This window comes from Peromyscus eremicus, chromosome 8b (genome assembly GCF_949786415.1).
Source record: "Peromyscus eremicus chromosome 8b, PerEre_H2_v1, whole genome shotgun sequence".
Classification (NCBI taxonomy): domain Eukaryota; kingdom Metazoa; phylum Chordata; class Mammalia; order Rodentia; family Cricetidae; genus Peromyscus; species Peromyscus eremicus.
The window spans coordinates 27,747,278-27,770,691 of NC_081424.1; the positions used below are offsets into that span (position 1 = coordinate 27,747,278).

Sequence of the window (23,414 nt, forward strand, 5' to 3'; positions counted from 1 at the left end):
AGGGTGGACAAAATAAAACAACTGAAAACACTACAAGGAACGGTAAACGATGAAGGGGCTTACAGTACAAAAAACAGTGTGAAAAGGAAGACAAGTTTAAATATTGTTGTGTAAGAAAGTGACGAAAATAATACAAGGATGAGAATAAGTAAAATGATGGGCTGGAACATCTGGGAAGGCAAATGTGGAGACAGGGAGAAGAGCTAATTAGTAGTCGTTTTAAAGCTTATATTCATATCAACTTATCAAAGCACCGACTCAACCTAAAATAATAATAATATCTCTCCCCAGTTAGGCCTATATTTGCAAATTCTTAAAATCTTTTATTATCAACAGCATTTTTCTCTCACTCTGATAAATAAATAAATAACTATTCCCCCAAGAGTATAGACGAAAACACCACATGCTTGGTATTCAAAAAACCTGCAAAATGAAAACCAAAAACTAGTACCAAACCATACTAAACAGGAAAGAGTAACATTTAACCTTGTGAAAGCCATTGAGTTCCATCAGAATCCATCCCACCCCACCACCCCTGCCCCCACAGCAAAGCATGGCAACATGCAAGATAAGCGATGGGGCTGCAAGTTCTCTAGCCGAGGTCAACAGGCAAGTAATCTGATGTCATGCTTCTGCGCATAAACTGGGGTTTTAAAGATCGGTGTCTCCAGTGTGTTCAAAGCCATGCATGCTGTTGTACTTCGGTGGGTTCTCCGATGGATACAGGACAACGGGCTGCTGCGAGGGACAGTACTGCCTGCTTGGTTCCATAAAGATCTTTTATGTGGTTAACGTGGGCAAAATGCAGTGATCTTTCAGTGGCCACCATACCTGGCCAAAGCTGCTGAGTCCCATTCATCCGGTATGCCTCTACAAGTCAGGAGGGAAATGCTGCTTTCCCCTGTGCTGGAATACTTATTATTATTTCTTTGAATTAGTATCGCCTTAAAGCTATGCTACAGACTTCTCACTCTGGATCTCCACTACTGAACTGACGGTGTTCTAACCAGAAATAACCACCGTGTTACCTCAATTTAGCTAAAGGGGCAGCTTGTATGTGTCTCACCCATAGGGCTCTGGGCACAAGATCATGTCTCCTTACTACCAGTTTGAACATTCATCAGAAGGATTGGTTAATCTTGTTTAATTAAGGAAGAAAAAACATTCTTTAGACAGGGTCTCACTATGCATCCCTGGGGGCCTATAATCACAGAGACCCATCTGCTTCTACTTTTCCCAAGTCCTGGGAATTAAGGTGTGCATCGCTTCCCCAGGTTTACTTGGTTATTTTTATCATCTTAAAACTCAATTTGAACCTTGCTCACAAACCTCAAATAAACACTTGAGGGTTTCTATTGAGGACTTTCATGACAGCCAATCTGTTAGGGAAATACTGAAAAAAAAAAAGTTGACCTTTTAAAAATGATAATGTGCATTTAAAAATCCATCAGTCATTCCACAAAACCTTACTGTGTCAGTGTTGAATTTCCCCTTCTGCAGAACAGGAAGGAATAATTGTTAATGACCTGTCGGGTTTCGGGAACCTCCGCCTGGTGGAACACAGTGTGAAAACACAAGCGCCTTCGGGGCTTTTAAGCCCCGCAAGGCTATGAGATGGAACTTCCCTAAGGTAGGATGTGGAAGTCGGGGTCGGAGACGCCCCACGAGGGACCGCAGCTCCATGGGCCAGCCTCGCCATCGCCATGGCTCGCAAAAGGCAGAACTGTACCTGACTCACGGATATGGGCTCCTCGGCGCCGCGGTCATCCGCAGACTTGGGCACCTCCAGGCGGTCGATGAAGGTCTGCAGCTCCTTGCGGAAGGCCTTCATCTGCGCGTTGATGCGGTAGAGCAGCTCGTGCTCCCGGATGCGGCTGCCGTCGTCCTCCTCGTCCATCAGTCCGAACAGGTCCCCGTTGGCCACGTAGATGCGCGCCTCGGTGATGATGGTGCTCGTGTCCGCGATGAGCCGATCGATGGTCTTTCCCAGGCGCTCGGCCTCGGAGCGGATGTCCTTCATCTGCTGTCGATCGGAGAAGCTCTTGGGCCAGGGTCCCGGTGCCGGGTAGAAGGAGCGGGTGGGCGTGAGGGAGCGGATGTTCCGCACCTCCTCCGAGTCGCTCTCGCCGCCAATCGGCCCTTCGCGCTTGCGATGGGGAGGCCGGGAGTCGTCGTCGCTCTCCTTCTTGCCCGCGTCGCTCTCGGCGTCGCTGTCGCGGGGGCTGCCGCGGATCCCCAGGTGTGAGGCCAGGTCGTAGCGCTGCATGTTGGACATGAGCACGCGGTTCTCGTACTGCAGCTGCATGACCTTGCCGCTCAGCTCGTTGATCTGCAGGCGCGCCGCCTTCAGCTCCTCCTGCAGGGCCTCGGTCTTGGCGCTGTCGTGGTGCCTGGAGCTGTCGTGGCCGCTGGACTTGTACTTGTATTTGTTGAGCTCCGCGGTGATGCGTTTGTTCTGCTCCTCCAGGTCGGCCACGTTCCTCCGCAGCAGTTCGGTCTCGTCCTCCACCAGCTGCAGGTGCTGCCTCAGCTCAGACAAGGACTCGCTCTGCTCCCTCATGAGGGGGTTGGCCGAACCGTTGAAGTCATCGCCCCGCAGGTCGTCCAGTTCCGCCTTCAGGCCTCGGTTCTCTACCTCGAGTTCCACTATTTTCCTGCCCAGGATGTTGGCCTCTTCCTCCACCAGCCGCAGCCGCAGCTTGAGCTCCGCCTCCCTGGTGCTGGGAGGTCCCCCAGCTTCTCCTTTGGGTAGAGGGCTGTCCAGATCCCCATAGAAGGATCTGTACTTCTGGAGTTCATGCTCAAATCTGTCCTTTTCTTTATCAATCTTGGCCATTTTCTTTCTCATCAGGGCAGCTTCTTCCTTAACGAACTGCAGCTGGCACTTCAAATCCTCATTGTCCTCCTCATTAGGGGGAAAGTGGGGGGAAAGGACAGGAGGTCATTTCTATGCAAATAGAGAAAACCGAGAAAGGACATCTGCAAAAATAACTTCCTTTTCCTTGTAATTACTACCTAATGTCACAAAGAGAGCTGTGTGTTTTCTCCACATCACTTACATTCTTTGCCCAACTGAAAATTAAGGTAGTGTGTGTGTTCTGGAAAGAAAAGAGGATAGGAAAAGGGGGAATTTTGGTCACCACTATTCAGGGATCATTATATGTGCCTACTGCTGTCAGCCATTTCATGGTTCTCTCGCCAATGTTCTTTTTTATTTTGGACTCCCCCAAACTGCCCTAAATATAAACCCTGTTGGCCCCGAGGAACATGTAGTCACTTTGCACTCACTCACCGCCATTTATTGAGCATGAGTGTGAACCAGATGCTCTTCAGCTCTTTGCCAAAAGAAAACATTACTTGATTTAAAAGTCAGAATGAATGTATAATTAGGAATCAACTATACATTCCTTGTTTATATACTCCCTGGGCTAAAGGTGTTGGGTGACTTATTCAAGGCTACACAGTGGGAGAGAAGAAGAGTGATATATGACTTCACTTCTCTCTGAAGCTATGGCTCCTGAGCCTTGTGAGGGAACCATCTTCCATCTACCGTTATTTGAAGGACAGTTGTTTCAAAGTCCATAAAGAACGGAAAGCCTCACACTAGAATGATCCATGCAAGGTGAAACTGGCAGGTACTCTGTGTGGTTTCTGAAATAAGATGCACTGCCATCTGCTCAAATGGGTAGAGTTGACTCTGCCTGTTGAAAAAACAATGGAGTAGATAGACCTGGTGAAGATCCTCTCACACATCCATACTCAGGTCTTGGAAGCCTAATCATCAACTAAATTGAAGTGCTAACAAAGAAATAGAAATCTCTTTTAAGAGCTTTCATACAAGTTCTTATTATGGCTGTAGTGGTTTGAAGAATGGGCCCATAGGCTCACAAGTCTGAATCCTTGGTCACTAAGGGTAGAACTATTTGGGAAGGATTAAGAGGTAGAGCCTTCTTAGAAGAGCTGTGTCACCAAGAGCTTTGGGGTTTCAAAAGTCTCAGGGCATTGCCAGTGTACCCTCTCTGTCTTCTGTTTGTGGATTAAGAAAGATGTGAGCTCACAGCTGTTTCTGATGTCATGCCTTTGCCCCGCCATCATAATCTCCAGCCTTCTAAAACTGAAAGCTCAATTAAATGCTTTCTTGTATAAGTTGCCTTGGTCATGACTTATCACAGCAATAAAATGGTAACTAATACAATGTTCAAGAATATTTTCCCAAAGATCATTTCTCAAAATTCACTTTGGTTTCCTTATTTAAATGAACAGAGATGTAGCTAGGCAGATGATAGATAGATAGATAGATAGATAGATAGATAGATAGATAGATAGATAAGATAGATAGATAGATAGATAGATAGATAGATAGATAGATAGATAGATAGAGATGATAGTTTTTGCAGCATAAGATGGAGCCCAGCGCTTGGCAACGCTATGCAAGCATTCTGCCAACAAGCCACATCCCTTATCCTTCTTTTAAAAATTGAAATAAGCATCCCTTGTTTACTCGGCCTTCTGGGTCACTGAAGTTTGAGATGCAGTCTGATGAAGACCTAGAGAGGCTTCTGCTAGAGAGGTTCTGGAAACAATGATGAAAAGGGACAGAGCTTTTGCCCTATTAACTACTAAGGAGAGAATGAAGGGCTGGAGAGCTGCTAAGTGGGGCAGAGGCTGAACGCCACACTCCTTCTACCTTTATGGCCTCACTCCAGCCATCAGAGCAGCTGGAACTTTACCTCTTTACAGATGAGAAGGCTTATCATGGCAGAGCACAGGTTAGTAGGTGACAGAGCAGAATCTATATTCATGCTGATTGCAGAAGTCTTATCATTTGAGCTGTTTCTAGAACAGAAGCTCAAATAAGGAAACTAGGGCAGTGGGATAAAGTTGAAGAACTAGGATGTGCTGCCCTCTGTTTTCCTTGAGAAGCCTGTGTGAGCCCAGAGAAGAGCACAGTGAGCTAAGGTGAAACAGCTTTCTGTAATGCACAAGAAGGTAAAGTTGAAGAACTAGGACGTGCTGCTGTCTGTTTTCCTTGAGAAGCCATGGATGAGCACAGTGAGCCAAGGTGAAACAGCTTTCCGTAATGCACAGTGGGGTAAAGTTGAAGAACTAGGATGTGCTGCCCTCTGTTTTCCCTGAGAAGCCATGTATGAGCACAGAGAAGAACACAGAGAGCTGAGGTGAAACAGCTTTCAGTAATGCACAGAGTGGAGGCTAAAAGGATACATCACAGAAAGTTTCCGTGCGAGAGTCCATTCCAGAAGAAGAGAGAGAAGCAGCCTTGCAGGAGGCTCTTGAGATCAAGGACACCTTACAGTGTTTAAGACCACAGCAGCCGAAGATGAAAAAATAACCCTGAAGTTCTGAACTTTAGGGTCTTGGTAGATACTACTGATGACTTCAGGAACAGAAAGAACAAAGAGAAACAAATTCCTGGTGATGAATGTGGATTTCGGTATTTATAATGCTGTCTTTATGGGACAGTGTTGAATGGAGACTATATAAACATCTACCAGTAGACATGTGGAATCTCAGGGCTGAGATCATGAAAATTTATGCTCTGAAACCTAGAGAAATCTTGTATTTGACCGAAGGATGTCAGAACAAGATGACTTGATGTGATGATTGAAACTATTACAGCAGTCATGAAGGCAACCAAACAAGAGAAGAAAAGAAAGGCACAAGGGTAAGAAATGCTCAAAGGTTTGGCAGGTCATGTAGTAGTGTGGGATATTTGTACAATGTGTGAAGATGTATTGCTGTGATTGGTGCAATAAAGAGCTAAACGGTCAATAGCTAGGGAGGGGGTATAGGTAGGGCTTCCAAGGACAGAGAGGACTCTGGGAAGAAGAAAGGCAGAGGCGCCAGGAGACACAGAGCAAGCAGGACATGCAAGAGGAGAGGTAACATCCATGAGCCATGTGGCAGAATATAGATTAACAGAAATGGGTTAATTTACGTTATAAGAGCTAATTAGGAACCAGCCTAAGCTATAGACTGAGCTTTCATAATTAATAAGAAGTCTCAATGTCATTATTTGGGAGCTGGTGGGACAGAGAAAGACTTATTACACAGTAGGTCAACAATCGGAGAGGATATCTGACTAGTCAATATCAAATGTGATTTCACGTACACTAAGTTTTATTGGAAAGCTACCAAGATGAGACTTGGTAGCTGGGTAGAGTCACCTATATGGCAGAAACTTCATTTTCTATTACAGAAAAACCTTTCTTCTAATTGACATATGGTGTGGTTTTAATCTAATTAGCACAACAGTGGGTGTGATACAAAACACAGAGTGGAGCAGAACAATTCTGCACTGTGCTATGTCGAGCAAACCAAAGATAGAAACATGTCTGATTTGTATGCACATCAGCTCTCTTACCCAAAGGAATAAAAACATATTTAAGACTTGGAAATTTCCTACATGTGACTAAGTCATGTTAAGACTTAGTCTTAACATGCAGTAAGGGGAGGTGGACACAGAAATTCATTTACTTATTAGAAGCTAAGTCTTTTCAAGATACAAAGTGTGCTAGCTTACGCAACTCTGAGAGTTTAAGAACTCTGCATGCCAATGTGCTTTCTGTCTCTTTATCTTATAACCTACTTGCAGGCTGCATTTAAAACTGAACATAAAAACACCATACATAATTATTGAAAAAAAAATGGTCCACAGGAATTTGTTCTGTCCAAAGTAATTGAGTGGTAAAACATACGCTCCACTTTTCTGTATTAAAAAAAAAAAAAAAAGGCAAGAAAACTCAAAATTCTTTGAGGCGGGAAACAAGTTGTGATTTCTGCCCATGTCAAAGACTCACTCATAGGAAGATAAAAAACGATGTATGAGGAAGGAAATATAAAGACAATCAATGGCCATCAAGATGCAAGTGAGCCTGGCTTTGATCTGAAAGGCTAATATTGGAAGCTAATACACACACACACACACACACACACACACACACACACACACACACACAAACGAAAGCAGAGTCCCAGGATGAATGAGTAGCTTATCAAAGGTCATGTAGACAGCATGTAACAACGGTTTCAAGATAGGTAACCTGACTTGAAGGTGACTGCTCTCAATTTCCACTTAATATTATTTCTCATTTTGAATAGAGCTGCTGGGGGGAAGGTACAAGGAATAGATCAAAGACCATAAAGTAGATTCACAAAATGATATGTAAAATTTATACAGATTGTAGTAGGTTAGGCCAGATAACATTGCCATGACTGTAGATTCAAATAAAAAGTATCCTGACATTTTCTAATCAACATATAAAATAAAACAATATGATATTATTAGAAAGTCTGTGCTGAGCATGCCAAGTGTTAGACACTACAAACAGATAATTCAAAGTGGAATAGGATGGTCCCTGTTTACAAAAAAAATGCCCTAAATAGGACAAATCAATTCATAATAAGAATTATGATACAAAAATGGGATGCTTACAGTAACATAAGTATGTGGATCAATAGTCTTCAACCTATCTGAACAACCAAATCATTTTATAATTTTATAAAAATGGAATAATTTTTTAGCTGGCAGTTCCCCCCTCATCAACTTTCTAAGATGGACTTTAAAAATGAGATACATTATAGTCTGAAAATCAATGTGTTAGAAATGATAGCAGTATCTGCAATACCACGGCACTACACCTACATACCTTCCAGGGAATTAATACCGAGAAATCAAAAGTTAGTGGAGTGTGGGGCATCTTGTTTTTTGTAAGGTATTAGGTTGTCCTGAGAAACTAATGGAAGCTATGGTGTCTACTGTGGGAAGATTCGCACATGCTCCTGAAGGAGGAGTCTATGTAACCAGGAAAAAGGGTGGGGGTTGCTGAGAAAATGAGTCCACTTTAGCGTAATAAGTGTAATATATAAAAAGCAAGGTTTGAACAATAAATTACTGGCTAAGGCTGACTCATGATTTACTGGCTAAGGCTGACTCGTGATCTTAGGATGGGAAGCACATGGCATCTTCTAATCGCTGACAACAGGAAGGAAGAGTGTTCCCGGCAGCATGTGAAATGGTCCACCACAGAGCATTTGGAGTGAGGTGGCTGAAGTCCAGGCAGAGACAGAACTTATGGACAGAGAAAAGGGTTTTACTATCTTAGAATGAGCCTCTGAGATTCTAGCAATGCTCTCTTGTAAGTATCAGGAAGAAAACCAGCCAAAAACAGGGTGGAAAGAGACAGCAAAAGGAGAAACATATATTTAAAATGCTATGCTTTAAGGAAAGGCTGTAGATAATGTATCAAATTTTGACAATGAAAGCATCATCATGTTGCTTAAAGCTACCTAAAGAGAAAGCTTTTAATAGTAATTATTAAAATGTATATACTTGTACTCTACATTCCAACTTGGACGCTTAAAGTTAGTATTTGGCTAAGTGTTTGGGAGAGTCACAATGCCACTTCTGTCTCAAATATTTATTTGCTTTTCTATTTTAAAACCTGACACACACATTAGCCCACCCTAGTCTAAGAGCCAGTTTTTACTATAATGTATTTCTAATGTTTTAAAATTGTTTTTTAGTTAGGGTACAAAATAATGAGTTTCATTATGACATTTCCATACATATATATCATTGTACTTTGATCATAGTTGATCCCCATAATTGCCTCTTCTCTCCATTTCTCCTGCTCACTGGCCCCCTTCCTCCCCAAAAACTTTGCCTTTTGCTTTCATGTCACATGATTATGCAATTAAATCAGTGTTCCACGTATGAGAGACTTTATGTGATACTAATATTCTAGGCGTTAGATGGACCTCCTGGCAGACAGACTGGATGCAGGGGTTGCGGGGGGGGGGGGGGGGGGTGCTAAGAAATAAAGTTGGCAAATTTTCAAGATGGCTGGCTTCTTCCTCACCCTCCTGACATGAGACAAAAGTCTGAAAGCTTAAAACAAAGGCCTAGTTGGCTTTTGTATCCCAACAGCAGGCCCCATACTGATGGACTGGCTCAATACGATCACAGCCAGATCAGGACATATTACCCAACAGCTGTGGGCTAATCCACAACCTAAAGTCAAGGGAGAAAATTTCTTCATGGACTTTAAAACTTCAGGCCCCAAGAAGAAACTGGATTTTTCAGCTTTCCAAGTGCCCCCTCTGCTTTGCAGAGGGTCTTTCTCTGCTGCACGTGTGCGTTTCCCCCAATCCTCCAATAAATATCTTGCTTCAGCTGCTGATTCCGTTTGTGGTGACTGAGACTTCTCCACGGCCACCTGCCACACTCTAGATTTTCCCTGCCCTTTAATTGTTTAACTGGCAGAGAAAATGAATCTGATCAAGGCCTGGAGACTGCATCAATGCTAGTTTATCTTTCATCCATTATTCTCTGGTTCCAACGGTCTTCAGACCATGTTACGTTTATTTTTTTAAGCTTTATTTTTCATGCTTTCTCTCTTTCTTTTTGTCTCCCTTGTCGATGGTACCAAGAATGACATCATCATCATCAGCAGCAGCAGCAGCAGCAGCAGCAGCTTCTCTGATCCTTCTATTATCTTTTCTCACAGCATTCTTTATTCTGCACATGCTATAGGGACCGTCATTCCACTGACTTCATTAATCATGAACGAATGAAATTAGCACTCTGGTACAGTTTTCAAACAAAGCAATGCAGAACCCACCAATGACATGTTGCCATGGGCTTGCCATGTAAAGTTCATATGATATTAGTTGGTGCTAGCCTTCTAAGCAACTACTCCAAACACATGTTACCACCTGTGTCTACAGCTACATAGTTGATGTGCATAGTTGATATGTTTCACATAAGCCTATCGAGCCATTAGGTCTATTTATAAATGTAGCTTATTAATATGTCCATTTGGAGGCGCTTGATATGTGCTTTAAATTTTTATTTTGACATACCTCTGTGGGCGTCTGTTGAGCCTTTTTTTCGGATTTTGGCAAATCTTTACTTCCTCTTCTTTTTAAGGATAGCTGAAACAAAACAAGAACATGATTATTTGGCAAACTAATAGCTTTTAACTCAGTTGTTTCTAAGTGTTCTCATCCCATATGATGAAACCGAGACAAATAAAAAGAGTTCCTAAGGAAGGTAGAATTCCTGAGACAGACGGATTTAATTTTCCTGGAAACAGAGATGTAAATCACAGTAGAATGTAGCTGGTAAATAGCCATTTACTGTGAAAGGTAGAAAACCAACTCAGACAAAATACAGATCCGTGGCTCATCATGCTAGAGAGCTCACATGCAGGCAAGGGCCTGTTAGCATTCTTTATTACTAAGAGAAAAGAGAAGACGAGACTAAGTTGTTTCCATTGTTGGTTAGGTTGCGACAAGCTCACCAAGACATCTTCAGTGGACTCATGTAGAATTTACAGAACTTCGTCCTCTCACCCCACACCCCTTCAAACAAATAGCCCGTGTGATGCAATGGGAAGTGGAAAGTGGGAAGTGAGATGAGAAGAGTTCTTCGTCTCAAGGAGTAGGTGGCCTGAGAGCCTCAGGAATGTGGGCTTTTCCAAGAAAGCTTGGAGTTGGGATCATTATTTAAAGTCTCCCATATTTGATGAGCTGATCAGAATTAAAATTCAAGCAAACACTAACTCACAGAATATTAACAAGTGCACGTGCCATGGACCAGCACTCTATAATCACTGACGCTCACTTCCATTTCTCACTCTAATATAATCAGAATGAACCATGTAAGTACTAACTACCCATGTGTGATTATCTATCCTATGCCACTAGGTATTGAGCTACAGAATCAAAGTGCAACTAGATACCACACGTACCACCAGAGGCTGAAATTAGATAAGGGAGGGAGGAAGGCAGTAATTACAGTGCATGGTAGGAAATGCAGTGTTTTGGGCTCTAGGAAGCAAGGATATTTTTCTTAGTGCAGCATCACCTCCGTGACAAAAATGCCTGCCACTTGGCAGAGGGTAGAAAATATTCGCTGAACAAACGAGTAAACATAAAAATACAAAGGTTTAAAGCCAATGAGAAGAATAGGAATACAGCTATACAATAGAAACAACTCAAAACAGGAAGCCTCGTGTGAATACAAAGAGCTGAAAATTAAATCCTTCATATGTCAACTTCTCATATACTATCCGGGGTTAAAAGAAGGCGTCTGCACAGATGGTGGGGAAATGTATGGCTGTAACTGGTTTTTTTTTTTTTTTTTTTTTTTTTTTTTTTTTTTTTTTTTTTTTTTTTTTTGTTGTTTTTTTAGTTTTTTGAGACAGGGTTTCGCTGTGTAGCTTTGTGCCTTTCCTGGATGATCTCACTCTGTAGACCAGGCTGGCCTCAGACTCACAAAAATCCGCCTGGCTCTGCTTCCTGAGTGCTGGGATTAAAGGCGTGCGCCAACAGTGCCTGGCAGCTGTAACTGTTTTTATTCAGGATGAGATTTTTATTCAGGATGAGATTTTTATTCAGGATGAGATTCCAACTACACAGGTCAACCGGTAGTGCAGGTTGATATTCACCTGTAATTCTTTAGAGCAGTGGTTCTCAACCATCCTAATGCTGTCACCATTTAATACAATTGATCACATTGTGGTGACCCCTCAAACCAGAAAATTATTTCGTTGCAACTGAGTAACTCTAAATTTGCTACTCTTGTGAATCATAATGCAAATACCTGACATACGACCCTATGAGGGTCGCGACCCACAGGTTGAGAACCAGTGTTCTGGAGCCCTACATTAGGTTATGTGATGATAGTTTACTCCTAAAAGACTACAACTCCCAGCTTCCCTTGCAGCTAGCCAACGCAACTCTGGAAGGGGAAGGCTACTGTAGGAAACATGCTGTAGACCTTCCTGTTCCTTCAAAGGATTATAGTTATCTCTTTTTCCTCAGGAATTCTTAACCACCCATGGGGGTGAAATTAAGCTCCTTTGCCTTATCTGCCAGTGAAAACAGTCCTACCTGTCTAAAGTCAGATACTGCCCTTTCTATGCCTTCCATCTCTTTTAAGCCACCTCAGAGATCTAACTTACGATGCCAAAACCCTGGATGAGAAGTCAGAGGCCACTAGCTGTTCACATCCTCCAATGGACAAATCTCCCTGGCTCTCCTAGGTTTGCCAACCCTAGGCCGGAGAAAGCCTGGGAAGGCCACCTGTTCCTCTCAGGCAACCATTTCTTTTCACTCTCCATCTCCGCCCTTCTCTCCTCTCTCTTTCCTGGACACAGTCTGACCTTCTAGCTGGGAGGCTAAGCACCATTCCACGAGAACATGCATGCAACCTACCCCAAAATGCCAGAAAAAAGTAACTCATAGGATCAAACTCAGAGGTGCTCTGGTTAGGTCTGGGGGTTCATGGGAGCCTGCCTCTGTCTAGACTTGATTTGCTCAGCCAAAGGCACTGGGGACTTTCCATTAGCTGTGTGAAAATCTGGCAGAGACTCTCAGAAATTTTCCACTGGCCTGCCACTCCACCAGTGGAACACCCTGAAACCTTTCAGTGCAGTTTCTTAAACCAGGAATCATAGGATCTGGGGGGACACCCAACCTACTTTTCAGGCACATTTGGTCAATATAAAACATGGGGAATATGCTGAACAGCAGGATATTGACCTCTGCTTTTACCATCGTCCTATACCCACTGTAGGGTTCAAATTATCTGCTCTAAAAGACACTCCTGGCCCGTTTGCTGGCTAAAAGGAGCTGCAATTACAAGAATTGAAACCAGAAATTCTCTTTGGCCTTTCGATGCAAATCTGGCTTCAGTATATGCTGGACGATCACTGTCGCTGCCCAGAATTTGGAACTTTTGATCTTAATTTCTAAACTAATTTAAGATGACTCCATAAAACAAAATGGTAAGAGTGGTCCGAGGCCCCTCACCCGTAAAACTCCCAGTTCACGTTAATCTCTGACAGCCCTGGTTTGCAACTCTGCCCACACCGGAATGCAGGGTGCCCTCTGCCGGGCCTTTAAACTTGTATCTTTACAGTTCCTAACTGAGAGAGGGTAGGACTCCTGCCTTCAGCCTGCCTTTGTTTCTGTCCCTCCAAGCCCTGGATATGTTCTTTTAGTTCTCTGAATACTAACCCCTCTCCTTGGTTTTGTTTACTAAAATGTTTATGGTTATAGATATCTTTGAAGCTTTTGCTGAAATGAAAACTTTATCCCAGGATCTAGAAAAGCATTGGGCATGTGGTCTCAAAGCCTGTAAAATTCCAAGCAGGAGGAAAGGGCAGCTTAACATCTGTCACAAAAAGGAGTTAATAGTTAAAAGTCTATGTGTAAGTAATCTTAATTTGCTACAGCATACCATATACATAACTTGGATTCAACTCTTGCTTAGGAAAATAGATGTTATTGAAGAAAAAAAAAGGTGAGGATGTGCTTGATGGGAGCACCTTATCAGGGAGCTGGGTTCAACTGTGAGTAAATAGAAGTCATGTGACTTGCTGCCACCTTAACTAATGACCTCAGCAGGATGGAAGCAACCATGAGGTTGACCGCCATCTTAACTGGTGACCTCATGAGAGAAAGCATCCATTTGAGTTGGCCATTGTCTTTACTAAGGTTACAAAGAAGGTGTGCTGTGTGACCTCACCACTATCTTGCTTCATTTGACCTCGTGGTATAAACCAATTATGGTGGCACCCATAAAACTCCTAGTCCTACTGAGTCCACTGCTCATCATTGTATCTCCTTTTTATTAGACTAAGGGGGCAACACTAGACCTCCAGGACAGTTTGTCTTATTTTATTTTTCCTGGATTAAGAAGGCAACAACAGTCCTCCAAGATATTTTGGATTAGGACTTTTGTACTGAGAGTAAAAAATAACAGAGGAGTACAAACCATGAACAAGGTTTTTGAAAAATAGGGCTTGGGGCTGGAAAGATGGCTCAGTGGCTAAGAGCACTGACTGCTCTTCTAGAGGTCCTGAGTTCAATTCCCAGCAACCACATGGTGGCCCGCAACCATCTATAATAGGATCTGATGCTCTCTGCTGGCATATAGGTATATATGCAGGGCATATCTCTATCTCTATCTATCTATCTATCTATCTATCTATCTATCTATCTATCTATCTATCTATATCTATCTATCTAATTTTAAAAATAGAGCTTAAGAACAACATTTTGATGATTAAAGTTTATACATTTTTAAGGTTATAATGGTCTATTTAGGCTAAGAGAAACTGACTAACAGGTATATGTCTAATCTCGTCTTTTTTAGCTATTTGGAGAAACTGAGTCATATAAAAAACCTCTGATATTTTGTCAAAGCACACTGAAAAAGGATCAGGAAAATGAGGTTCCCAGTCTTTCTGTGGGCTGTATTTATAAAGTTTATTTTGATACTAAAGGATCATTAATTAAAAATATATATAGTTTTTAAGGATATAATTTTTAAGGTTTAAACCTAACAGGGATAAAATTATGAAATCCGCCGGGCGGTGGTGGCGCACGCCTTTAATCCCAGCACTCGGGAGGCAGAGCCAGGCGGATCTCTGTGAGTTCGAGGCCAGCCTGGGCTACCAAGTGAGTCCCAGGAAAGGCGCAAAGCTACACAGAGAAACCCTGTCTCAAAAAACCAAAAAAAAAAAAAAAAAAAAAAAAAGAAATCCTAATCTTAAAAAAGTTACCAACTTATTGTAAACTATTAAAGATATTTAAGATATACAAGTTAATGGTCAGTCACCTGATAAATGATCAAATCTTTTAAGGTGCCAGAACTGTTTGTAGTCATGCTAAAAACAGGTGTAATTCATTTATAGAGACAAGCTTGAATGGTAACATCAATTTATCTTTCCCATTATATAGTTTTCATAAATGTTGTTAAAATTAAGCCTAAAACAAGTCATTCAAAACAAATTTAAAGTAAACTTAAAGTTTGTTTTATGGAAAGTAAGATTTAAAATCAGGTATATTTTTAAAAAGCTGGCTATGAAAATTTGAATGCTTGAGTAAACTGGGTTCAATTCATATGTACTGGAATGGCAGACTGTCCCTAGGCCCAAGCAGTTCCTTTGGATGGAGCACAATTCCACCAGAGTAAGTTGCATGCTAGCCTCATTATAGAATAAGGGTTATGGAAATAAGTCTGCTGGTTCTGCATCCAGCTGTGTGGTTCTCACTTGCTCTGGCTGTGGACACCAGACCAGGAAAACCTCCTTCTTAGCTACAGGAAAGATGAATTCTTCCTCATGTCTCACATGACAAGGGGATGGATTCTCTTGGCCAGTGCTGGAACTTGGAGTTTGCACCCATATTCTACAAGTCTCAACAGAGAGGAGGCTAGCAATTACTCTGCCTTCAGTGTCTCCTGAACTGACATATGAAGATGCTGTGAACAAGAAAACCTTATACCTAAGCCTACCACCTAAGTGGTATGAGACCTGCATGCTAGTTCAATTGGCTGTGTCCTTTACCCTGGTTTTCAATTTTTCCTCTTATCCAAAGCTAAGTCCAGGGTCCATACCCTAACCACTCATGTTCCCCAATTAAAGGAGCCACCAAGTACTCTGTCTTCAAACTCACAGCCTTGGAAAGTTATTCAGAATATCCAAGTGGTGACTTGGGAACTTTTGCCATTTCTCTTTTAAATTGTCAATTAGATGCTGACTTTAACTGACTTCTTTTACAAAGCTTCCAGGTTCTTGCTCTTTATGCAGGAGTCTGATGTAAACAAACAGCTAATTACACTTACCTTATTCTCCTACAGAACTCTGATGCATGGTCTGGCCAGTTATACAATTACATTTAACCTTATATTGACTTATATTCATCTTGATGTAATTTTTGTCTCTTAATATTCTCCACAGAGTTGTACAGTTATTACCTCCTGACTTACGTTCTAGATCTTTGCCGTCCATTAAGTTTTATCATGGTCCCTTAGATAGACCACTCTGACTGCTGCCCACAATTGGCAACCTATGTCAGCTTGAAGCAGTTAGAGAGATCAGCACCCCCAAAACCCTGAAAGCAATTTGGGTGACTAATGAATCATGAGCCGTCCCACTTATCCCTTTTCTTGCCACTCAGAACTCAGAATTTAACTTCTAGGCTGAAGGCTTCCTTGAATCAACTAACCTCTTGGTCCCAGCAGCCCTCAGAAAAATCCTCAGAGAAACCTCAGATCAGCTTAACATCCATCAGGACCAGCTCGATTCCTTGGTTGCTGCAGGGCTCTAAAATGAAAAGGGACTAGATCTGGCTACTGCTAAGGGTGGGATTTGTGCCCTCCTCCACAAATGCTGCTGCTTCCACATCAGTGCATCCTACCTAGTTTGCGATGGGGCCCTAGAGACAGGGTACAGAAAAAAATTCAACCACAGGCCTCCTAAGGATGGGCTTCTGGCTCCGTCCCACTCTGCTCCTCTCCTTGGTCACTTCTTTCTTCCTTATATTTTACCCTGTCTTTTAAAATACATTAATTCCTGCATTTCACCCTATAACCAAAAAAAAAAAAAAAAAAATGCTCCACATAAGCTCCCCCAATGGCGCTCACCCGACAACAGCTCTGTGTGTTCTGTTTGTGACCTGATACATCTGCAAAAGACCCTTCCAGACACTGTGGATAGAGACTCTGGCTGCAAAGGACCTTCAACCTTCACCCCAGGCCAGATACGATTCCTTACATTGGTCCTCTCTTTTCTCCTGATCCCTTCCCTTGGTGCTCTGTAGCTCCCTGTTGCTTCTACTAGCTCATGTTGGTGCAGCTCTCCTGGCAGGGGGACTAGTCACTGTCACTGTGAGTCAACTCTGTGCCCACTTCCTCTCACCGACCCACTCCATCTCTCCCACCTCTCTCCTCCCTCTCCCTCCACCTTTCCGGGAAATCTCAGTTTGACTCTATAACCAAATCATCTGCTTAATGGTTACTTTTCAATAAGTCTTTCCAGAAACACAGGATGGCACTTGCATGATCCATCACAGCCAATCAAGTTAAAACTCCCCTCCAGCTAAGTGACCAGATGACCCTTCTCTTCAACAAATGCAGAACTATGCTCCTCCAACAACAACCCTCCATAGCAGGAAACAATGAAGAAAGAATCTATGCCCCCATTTTTCTGTATCTCCACTTTTCTCTCTCCTTAGAGTTTGAAATGATAGTTTCCTACTAGAAGACTACACCTCCCAGCTTCCTTTGAGGTAAGGCAAAGCAACTCCAAAGAGAACAGGGGGAGAAAACATGGTTCAGTCATTTCTGCCCTATAGTGGGTTGCAGCCATGTTTTCCCTCAGGAGTTCTCAACCACCTTCATGGTGTGAGACATTCTCAACCACCCAGGTTGGTGAAATTATGCCTCTTCACCTTGTCTGCCAATGGACATGGTCCCACATGTCTAAGGTCAGAGGCCTTCCATCCCTTTTAAGCCACCTCAGAAGTCTTCTTAGAATTGGAAGCTGTGGGTTGTGACTCAGTAGTTGGCAAGAATACCAAGAATATAGAGGACTGAGTTGGAAAATCTAGAACATTCTATATAGAAGCTATCTAAAAAAACATCTAAGTTTGTTTTCAATGAATATTTATTGAATATTTTTATAAAGAACTCATTCTATAATAGCTTATGGCCCACTTCATCCTGTGCCACAGTAATAATAAAACCAATGCAATCATCATTCTTTGATGAATTCCCAGTTTGCTTGCCATGGCCAGTTCACTGTCCAGTTCAATAATGCCCCAAGAGCATCAATAATGTAAAAAGGATGATTAACTGTCCTTGAGTGTACATTAATTAATGTCAATACTCTACATGTACCTCAGCTGATCACTTTGAAGATGCTGAACCAAGAACTTAGCACAGTAGATAAACAAACGCTTTTTTCCAAGTGAAGTCATCGATACTGCATCACTAATGTCACCAGGAAGCTGTTAGAAAAGCATCTTCTTGAGACCCATCCTAGGTCCTCAGAAACACTGAGGCTGATCTACAACTTAATAAAACCTGTAGGCTTTTCTTCTTGTATCTTGAGAGAGAGTTTCAACTATGTAGTTCGAGCTAGCCAGAACTAGCAATCCCTCTGCTTCATCTTCCTGGGTGGCCCAGATTACAGATGGAGGCAGCTCACCTAGCCTCAGCCAGTGATACTGCTGTTAAGTCTAAAGGAACTACTGGGATTTTAGTAAGATTGCTTAAGCCTGGCAAGCTGAACTGGGTTGCCAGGACCCTCATGGTGGAAGTGGAGAAATGATTCCTGGCACATCTTACTTCTATATGCCTACATGTGTGGCTAGGCATGCACCAGTCACAAGTAACAGAGAAATGAAGAAAGGAAGGAAGGAAGGAAGGAAGGAAGAAAAATAGATGTGGGGGGAAAAACAAGTAACAATTTAATATGTAACAGAATCTTATTCTGGCCCAAGTGTGTGATCTCTAATTGTTTTTCAATTAGATTACAAAGGAGAAAGGATTAATCCCATCTCTGACTAGATCTGGTGGGGAAAGCTAGGGATGACCTCTAGAATGTCATCTCATAATGAATCTGATGTATAAGTAGTCAGGCCCTGATAGATAAAAAAGAAAAGAAGAAGAGAGAAGGAATTATAAAGCTTTTATGTAGTAATTAAAACTATTTCTGAGAAACAGAAGTTCAGTACGGGTGTGGCTGAAAAGGAAAAGTAGTATGACATGAGATTCTTGATGACCTAAGTCAGATCTGGAAAGACGTGAAAGAGGTCTGGATTCTATCTCATTCATGTCAAATAATTGCTTTAGTTAGAAGCAATAGCAACTTCTGAGAAAAACGTGCTGTTAGACCATGACAGATCAGAAACACAAAGACACACAGATGGCAGTCCAAATGGCCTCAAGATGAAGGGCAGATGTGCAAGAGTTAGGAGGGAAAATGTGTTGTCGTTCTGAAAATATTGTTTGCTATTTGTGTCACACCCATTGCACATATATAATGGGATGGCTAGTTTTAACTGTCAACTTGAAACTGTCTAGAATTACCCGGGGAAGGGAGTATCAATGATAGATTGTCAAATTAGGTTGGCATGGGGCTGGAGCTGGAAACCTGCACAGCTTATGTGGCACCATTCTGTAGGCAAGGAATCTTGGACTGGATGAATGGAGAGAAGGGCCAGACCACAAGCCCGCATGCACTCATTCCCTGCTCTTCTCTTGGGCCTCTTTTAGCTGCTTGAAGTTTTTGTTGTCTTAACTTCCCCACAGTGACAGACTATAACTGGGAACCAAGAGCTAGAATAAACCCTTTCTCCCTTAAGTTGCCTTTGTCTGGGTATTTTATCACAGCAATGAGAAATACTGTAAACAAATGTTACTGTGGTTTTTTTTAATGTAATTGTCCCCATGATCTCATAGGGAGTGGTACTAGTAGAAGTGTGGCTTTGTTGGAGTGAGTATGGCCTTGTTGGAGGAAGTATGTCACTGTAGGGGCGGGCTTTGAGGTTTCCTATGCTCAGGATACCACCCAGTGTCACACCCATTGCATATATACAATCCCCTTCCTGTTGCCTTCTGATCAAGACGTACCCAATGCCATGTCTGCCTGCATGCTGCCACGCTCCCCACCATGATGATGATGGACTGAACCTCTGCACTGTAAGCCACCACCTCATTGAAATGTTTTTCTTTATAAGAGTTGCCATGGTCATGGTGTCTCTTCACAGCAATAGAAACTCTAACAAAGTCAGTCACTAAAAATATTTTTTCCTCTAAAGTTGTTTATATGGATTAAAAACAGAATGAAATGATTTAAAACAGTAAGCAGAATTATCTAAAGGCAACAAATGGGTAACATGAAAGACTGGGAATAACGGAAGAAACTGTTATTCCAGAATGGAAGAATTATAGAAAGTTATCCAGGATGCCTGACTTTTGGAGGCTTTTGCAAAATTAAACCACATAAGCAGCAGGAAGAAAGAGATGAGTGTATCCCCAGACACATTACCCTCAGAGGAGAAGCAATGAGACAGAGACCCTGAAGACGGGGGACAGAGGAAAACACCGAAAAGATGGGTCCGCTTTCGGAGCTAGGAACTTTACACTTTGTCCTGTAGGGAATGTTAACATGAGACCTATGAATTCATCCCAGAGAAATGTTGAAACTAGGGCATTCTTTCCTGGGAGCTACCTTGCGTTTTAACAGCATTTACATAGCATTTAAGCGAAGGTGCTAAAGTGAAGTGCTGTGCAAAATCCTTTCCCTTGAAATAAAGGTGTATTGCTTTTTAATAAGACTACGGGGCTAGAATACCTGTAAGTATCAGATTTAATTTTTCAATAACTGTTTAATCATCTATTCATATTCCACTATGATTTCATTAGCTTTCCGTCACCTATAAAATAAAGAAGGGAGACTGAGAAAGGTAGATGGAGTTGGAGCAGTGACCTCTCCCCACCACTTCTGTTGTTCTGCCCAACCTTCACTCACTCCACCTAGAAGCTTCTACGGGTGTGTGTGGGGCGTGGATTAGAATCAATTTTGGGAGGAGACAGTAACATCTCAAGTCCTCTCTGTCGGCAGCCCAGGCACTTGAGATGGCTCTCCAGAGATGCTTGTGAGAAATATTGCTTGTTCAGTTTCTTCTTTGCATTCCCAGCCCCAGCTTGTTTAAAAGAGGCCACCATGCCTTTTCTCATGTGAGAGCCGCGAAATAGAGTGTTGCCAATAATTATATGTGCACAGCAATTAAACAAATGAAGTGTTTACAGTCCAAAAGTGCTAGTAGATTGCTTTTTTTTAAAAAAATTTGAAATTGGGTCTACTTCTGCTTCTTCTGTTTTGTTGTTTTGGTTATTTTAACAGGGAGTCTTGCTCTGCAGCCCTGACTGGCCTAGCACTCACCACGTTCACCATGCTGGTGTTGCCTAGCCCCAATCCTCCTGCACCAGCTCCTGAGTGCTGGGATTACAAGTGAGCCCCAGACCAGACTTTGATCTTTTGAATTTGTAGCCTCTTTATCTTTTCAATAGTTTAAGAACTGAGAAGCTGCCTAAAATCCGACCAAAAGATGTATTATGTATATCATAATATAAAATGAGACCCATTTGTATGGTGATTAAATCAATGAACTAACTATATTAATGCCTATGATTTTTATAGAGCAATAAATACGGCCATGTCCTTGGCTAAACACTTTGTGTGTAGTCCCTCTTTGAATCTGGCCACTGCTTTATGAGTCTGACATCACGGTATGATGTCATCATAGCTGGATAAACTACCCAGCAGACAGAGTATAAACTACCCATGCCTCTCAGAGTATGGCTGCACAGGCATGGGAACCTCCTTTACATGTATTACACATAAGTAATGTGCCTTTGTATCTTATACACAATGAAAGTGACACACACACTGGTCCTCAGAATCTGAAGTACCTGTCATGTCATGTCAACATTGGAGGGAGGTCCATGGATAAACCACAAAACACTGGAGGGAAATTGCAAGAAGCAGGAACCCTGTCTCAATTATGTCTTGGAAACTGGGCACAGCGGCACATACCTCTCATCCTAGTTGTTCAGGAAGGAGGCAATAGGATCAGGAATCCAATGTCGCCAACCTAACTAAATAGCAAATTTTAGACTAGCATAGACATACAACCGTGTCTCAAAACAAAACAAAACAAAAACCTAACAAACAACCAGGCCTTAGAAGGGCACAAAAGGGTCTCTTGTCCCTAAAGTCACCTCTTCCTTCACTGACATGAGAAAGCCTAGAAAGACAGCACACCCAGACTCTCCTTAGAACACATTGCTCATACTCACCCTAAAAGGGTGAGGTGGGTTTCCAAGCTTTATACCAAGGCATGATCTTGTATCTAAAGGGGAATGTGGGCAAGAGAGGCAGAAGCCAGTGTGGGTAGGCCAGTGCATTCTACACCAAATCTCCCAGTGGCTTTCTACCTTGCATATACTCAGGGGCAAACTTTACCAGATCTTGATTCTATAATATGTTTATCCTAGGAATATTGGATAAGGTCTCACTCTGAGATCTGTGAAAGCTGGTTTCAGATTCATGATGATTCCCTGTCTCATCCTCTTGAGAGCTGGCATTATAGGCGTGAACCACCACACCTGGCTTTTAAAAACATTCTCATTAGTGTGTTTCCCCTAGGCATTTGCCAATATTTTGACTCCAGGAGAGATTTTTTTTAATGAAAATAGATTTTAAATTATTTCGAAACTACACCTTTCAGTGCTAAATCGCGAATGCATCTTTTAATCAACAAGTTTCAACTAACACCGGAGGTGTGATCTGAGTTAAGAGGGAATGAGTTTATCCAGCATTCACACTATTACTGGGCTTGGATAATATCACACAGCTTTGAACTGTTTCTTTTATTTGAACTTCACTTTCATTCACTTTTAGGAAGGGGTTATATGGGCATCTTTATAGTGAACCCTTCTCAGGTCTAACTTTCTAATTAAATCCTGCCAACTCCTGAACAAGGCAAAGAGCGTGAGAGACTTTGGAGCACTCAATCTTAAATGGGATGCCTTCATCAAATGCCTCCCCTCAAGGTTCACTGATCTATGAGAAGAGAAGACAGAAAGCTTTTAGGAGTCAGAGGTGATGGATGTCTCCAAAGAAACTCTGCCTTCCAGACACAACAGTATTGCTGCATGTATGAACTCACAAAGAATATACCAACATGCCCAAGACTTACACAGGTTCAAGCCAGATAGGGGTCCTAGCATTTAGAGGGGGAAGTGGACAGGGCTCCTACCCCTAAGCAAGAAGCTCTCTGCAACTGATAGACAATGGCAAAGGGAAAAACCATTTTTTCCAATGGAGTGTTACTAGGTAATTCCACATGCCCAGGAGTAGCTGTACAACAACAAACTCCATGTTTTTTTTGTTGTTGTTGTTGTTTTCTTTTGGCTTTTGTGGACTTTTTGTTTCATTCTGCTTTGTTTTGGCATGTTTTTATCTTAATGATCTGCTAGTTTGATCCAATTCATATACATATACACACACATATGTATACATTATATATAATGTTTCAAAAAGAATACACACACATGTATATATACATTATATATATATTATATATACATTATATACGTACGTGTGTGTGTGTGTGTGTGTGTGTGTGTGTGTGTATGTGTGTGTATATTCTTTTTGAAACACAGACATAAAGTTGGTCCTTTGGAGAGGTGTGAAGGATCCAGGAGGAGTTAAGGGAGAAGAAAACATGATTAAAAATATGGTGTATGGAAAAAATTCATCAAATCTTCCATAAGTTTTAGCAAATTTGGCTTTTTCTTCTGCTCCTACAGTTCTAGGCAGAAAAGGAAAGATAACTTCCATTTTCACAAGTCAGAGTTGAAACATGAAGATAAATGTGAAAAGGGCTGTACCCAAGAAACTGTAGGATCAGGTTTGACAAGACTCCATGGAGAGTTAAGAAGGTCAAGAGCAAAGGATGAATAGTGTAGAGAAAGGAGGAAAAGAAAGGCATCATTACCTCATCTTCTCCAAGAATCAGCCTTAGAA

General features: G+C 42.0%; 1 protein-coding gene across 1 annotated transcript in view; it reads right to left on the reverse strand.

Moving 5' to 3' along the window:
• Positions 1-49: 49 nt before the first annotated feature.
• The window catches only part of Soga3 (SOGA family member 3), a 51,701-nt gene continuing 28,336 nt past the window's right edge, over positions 50-23,414 (reverse strand). Inside the window, exons 4-6 of the mRNA XM_059272612.1 lie at positions 9,883-9,954; positions 1,730-2,905; positions 50-170 (exon numbers count right to left, since the gene is read on the reverse strand). Of these exons, the coding sequence (XP_059128595.1) occupies positions 60-170; positions 1,730-2,905; positions 9,883-9,954 (1,359 nt within the window). The 3' untranslated portion in view covers positions 50-59. The remainder of the gene's footprint in view (positions 171-1,729; positions 2,906-9,882; positions 9,955-23,414) is intronic.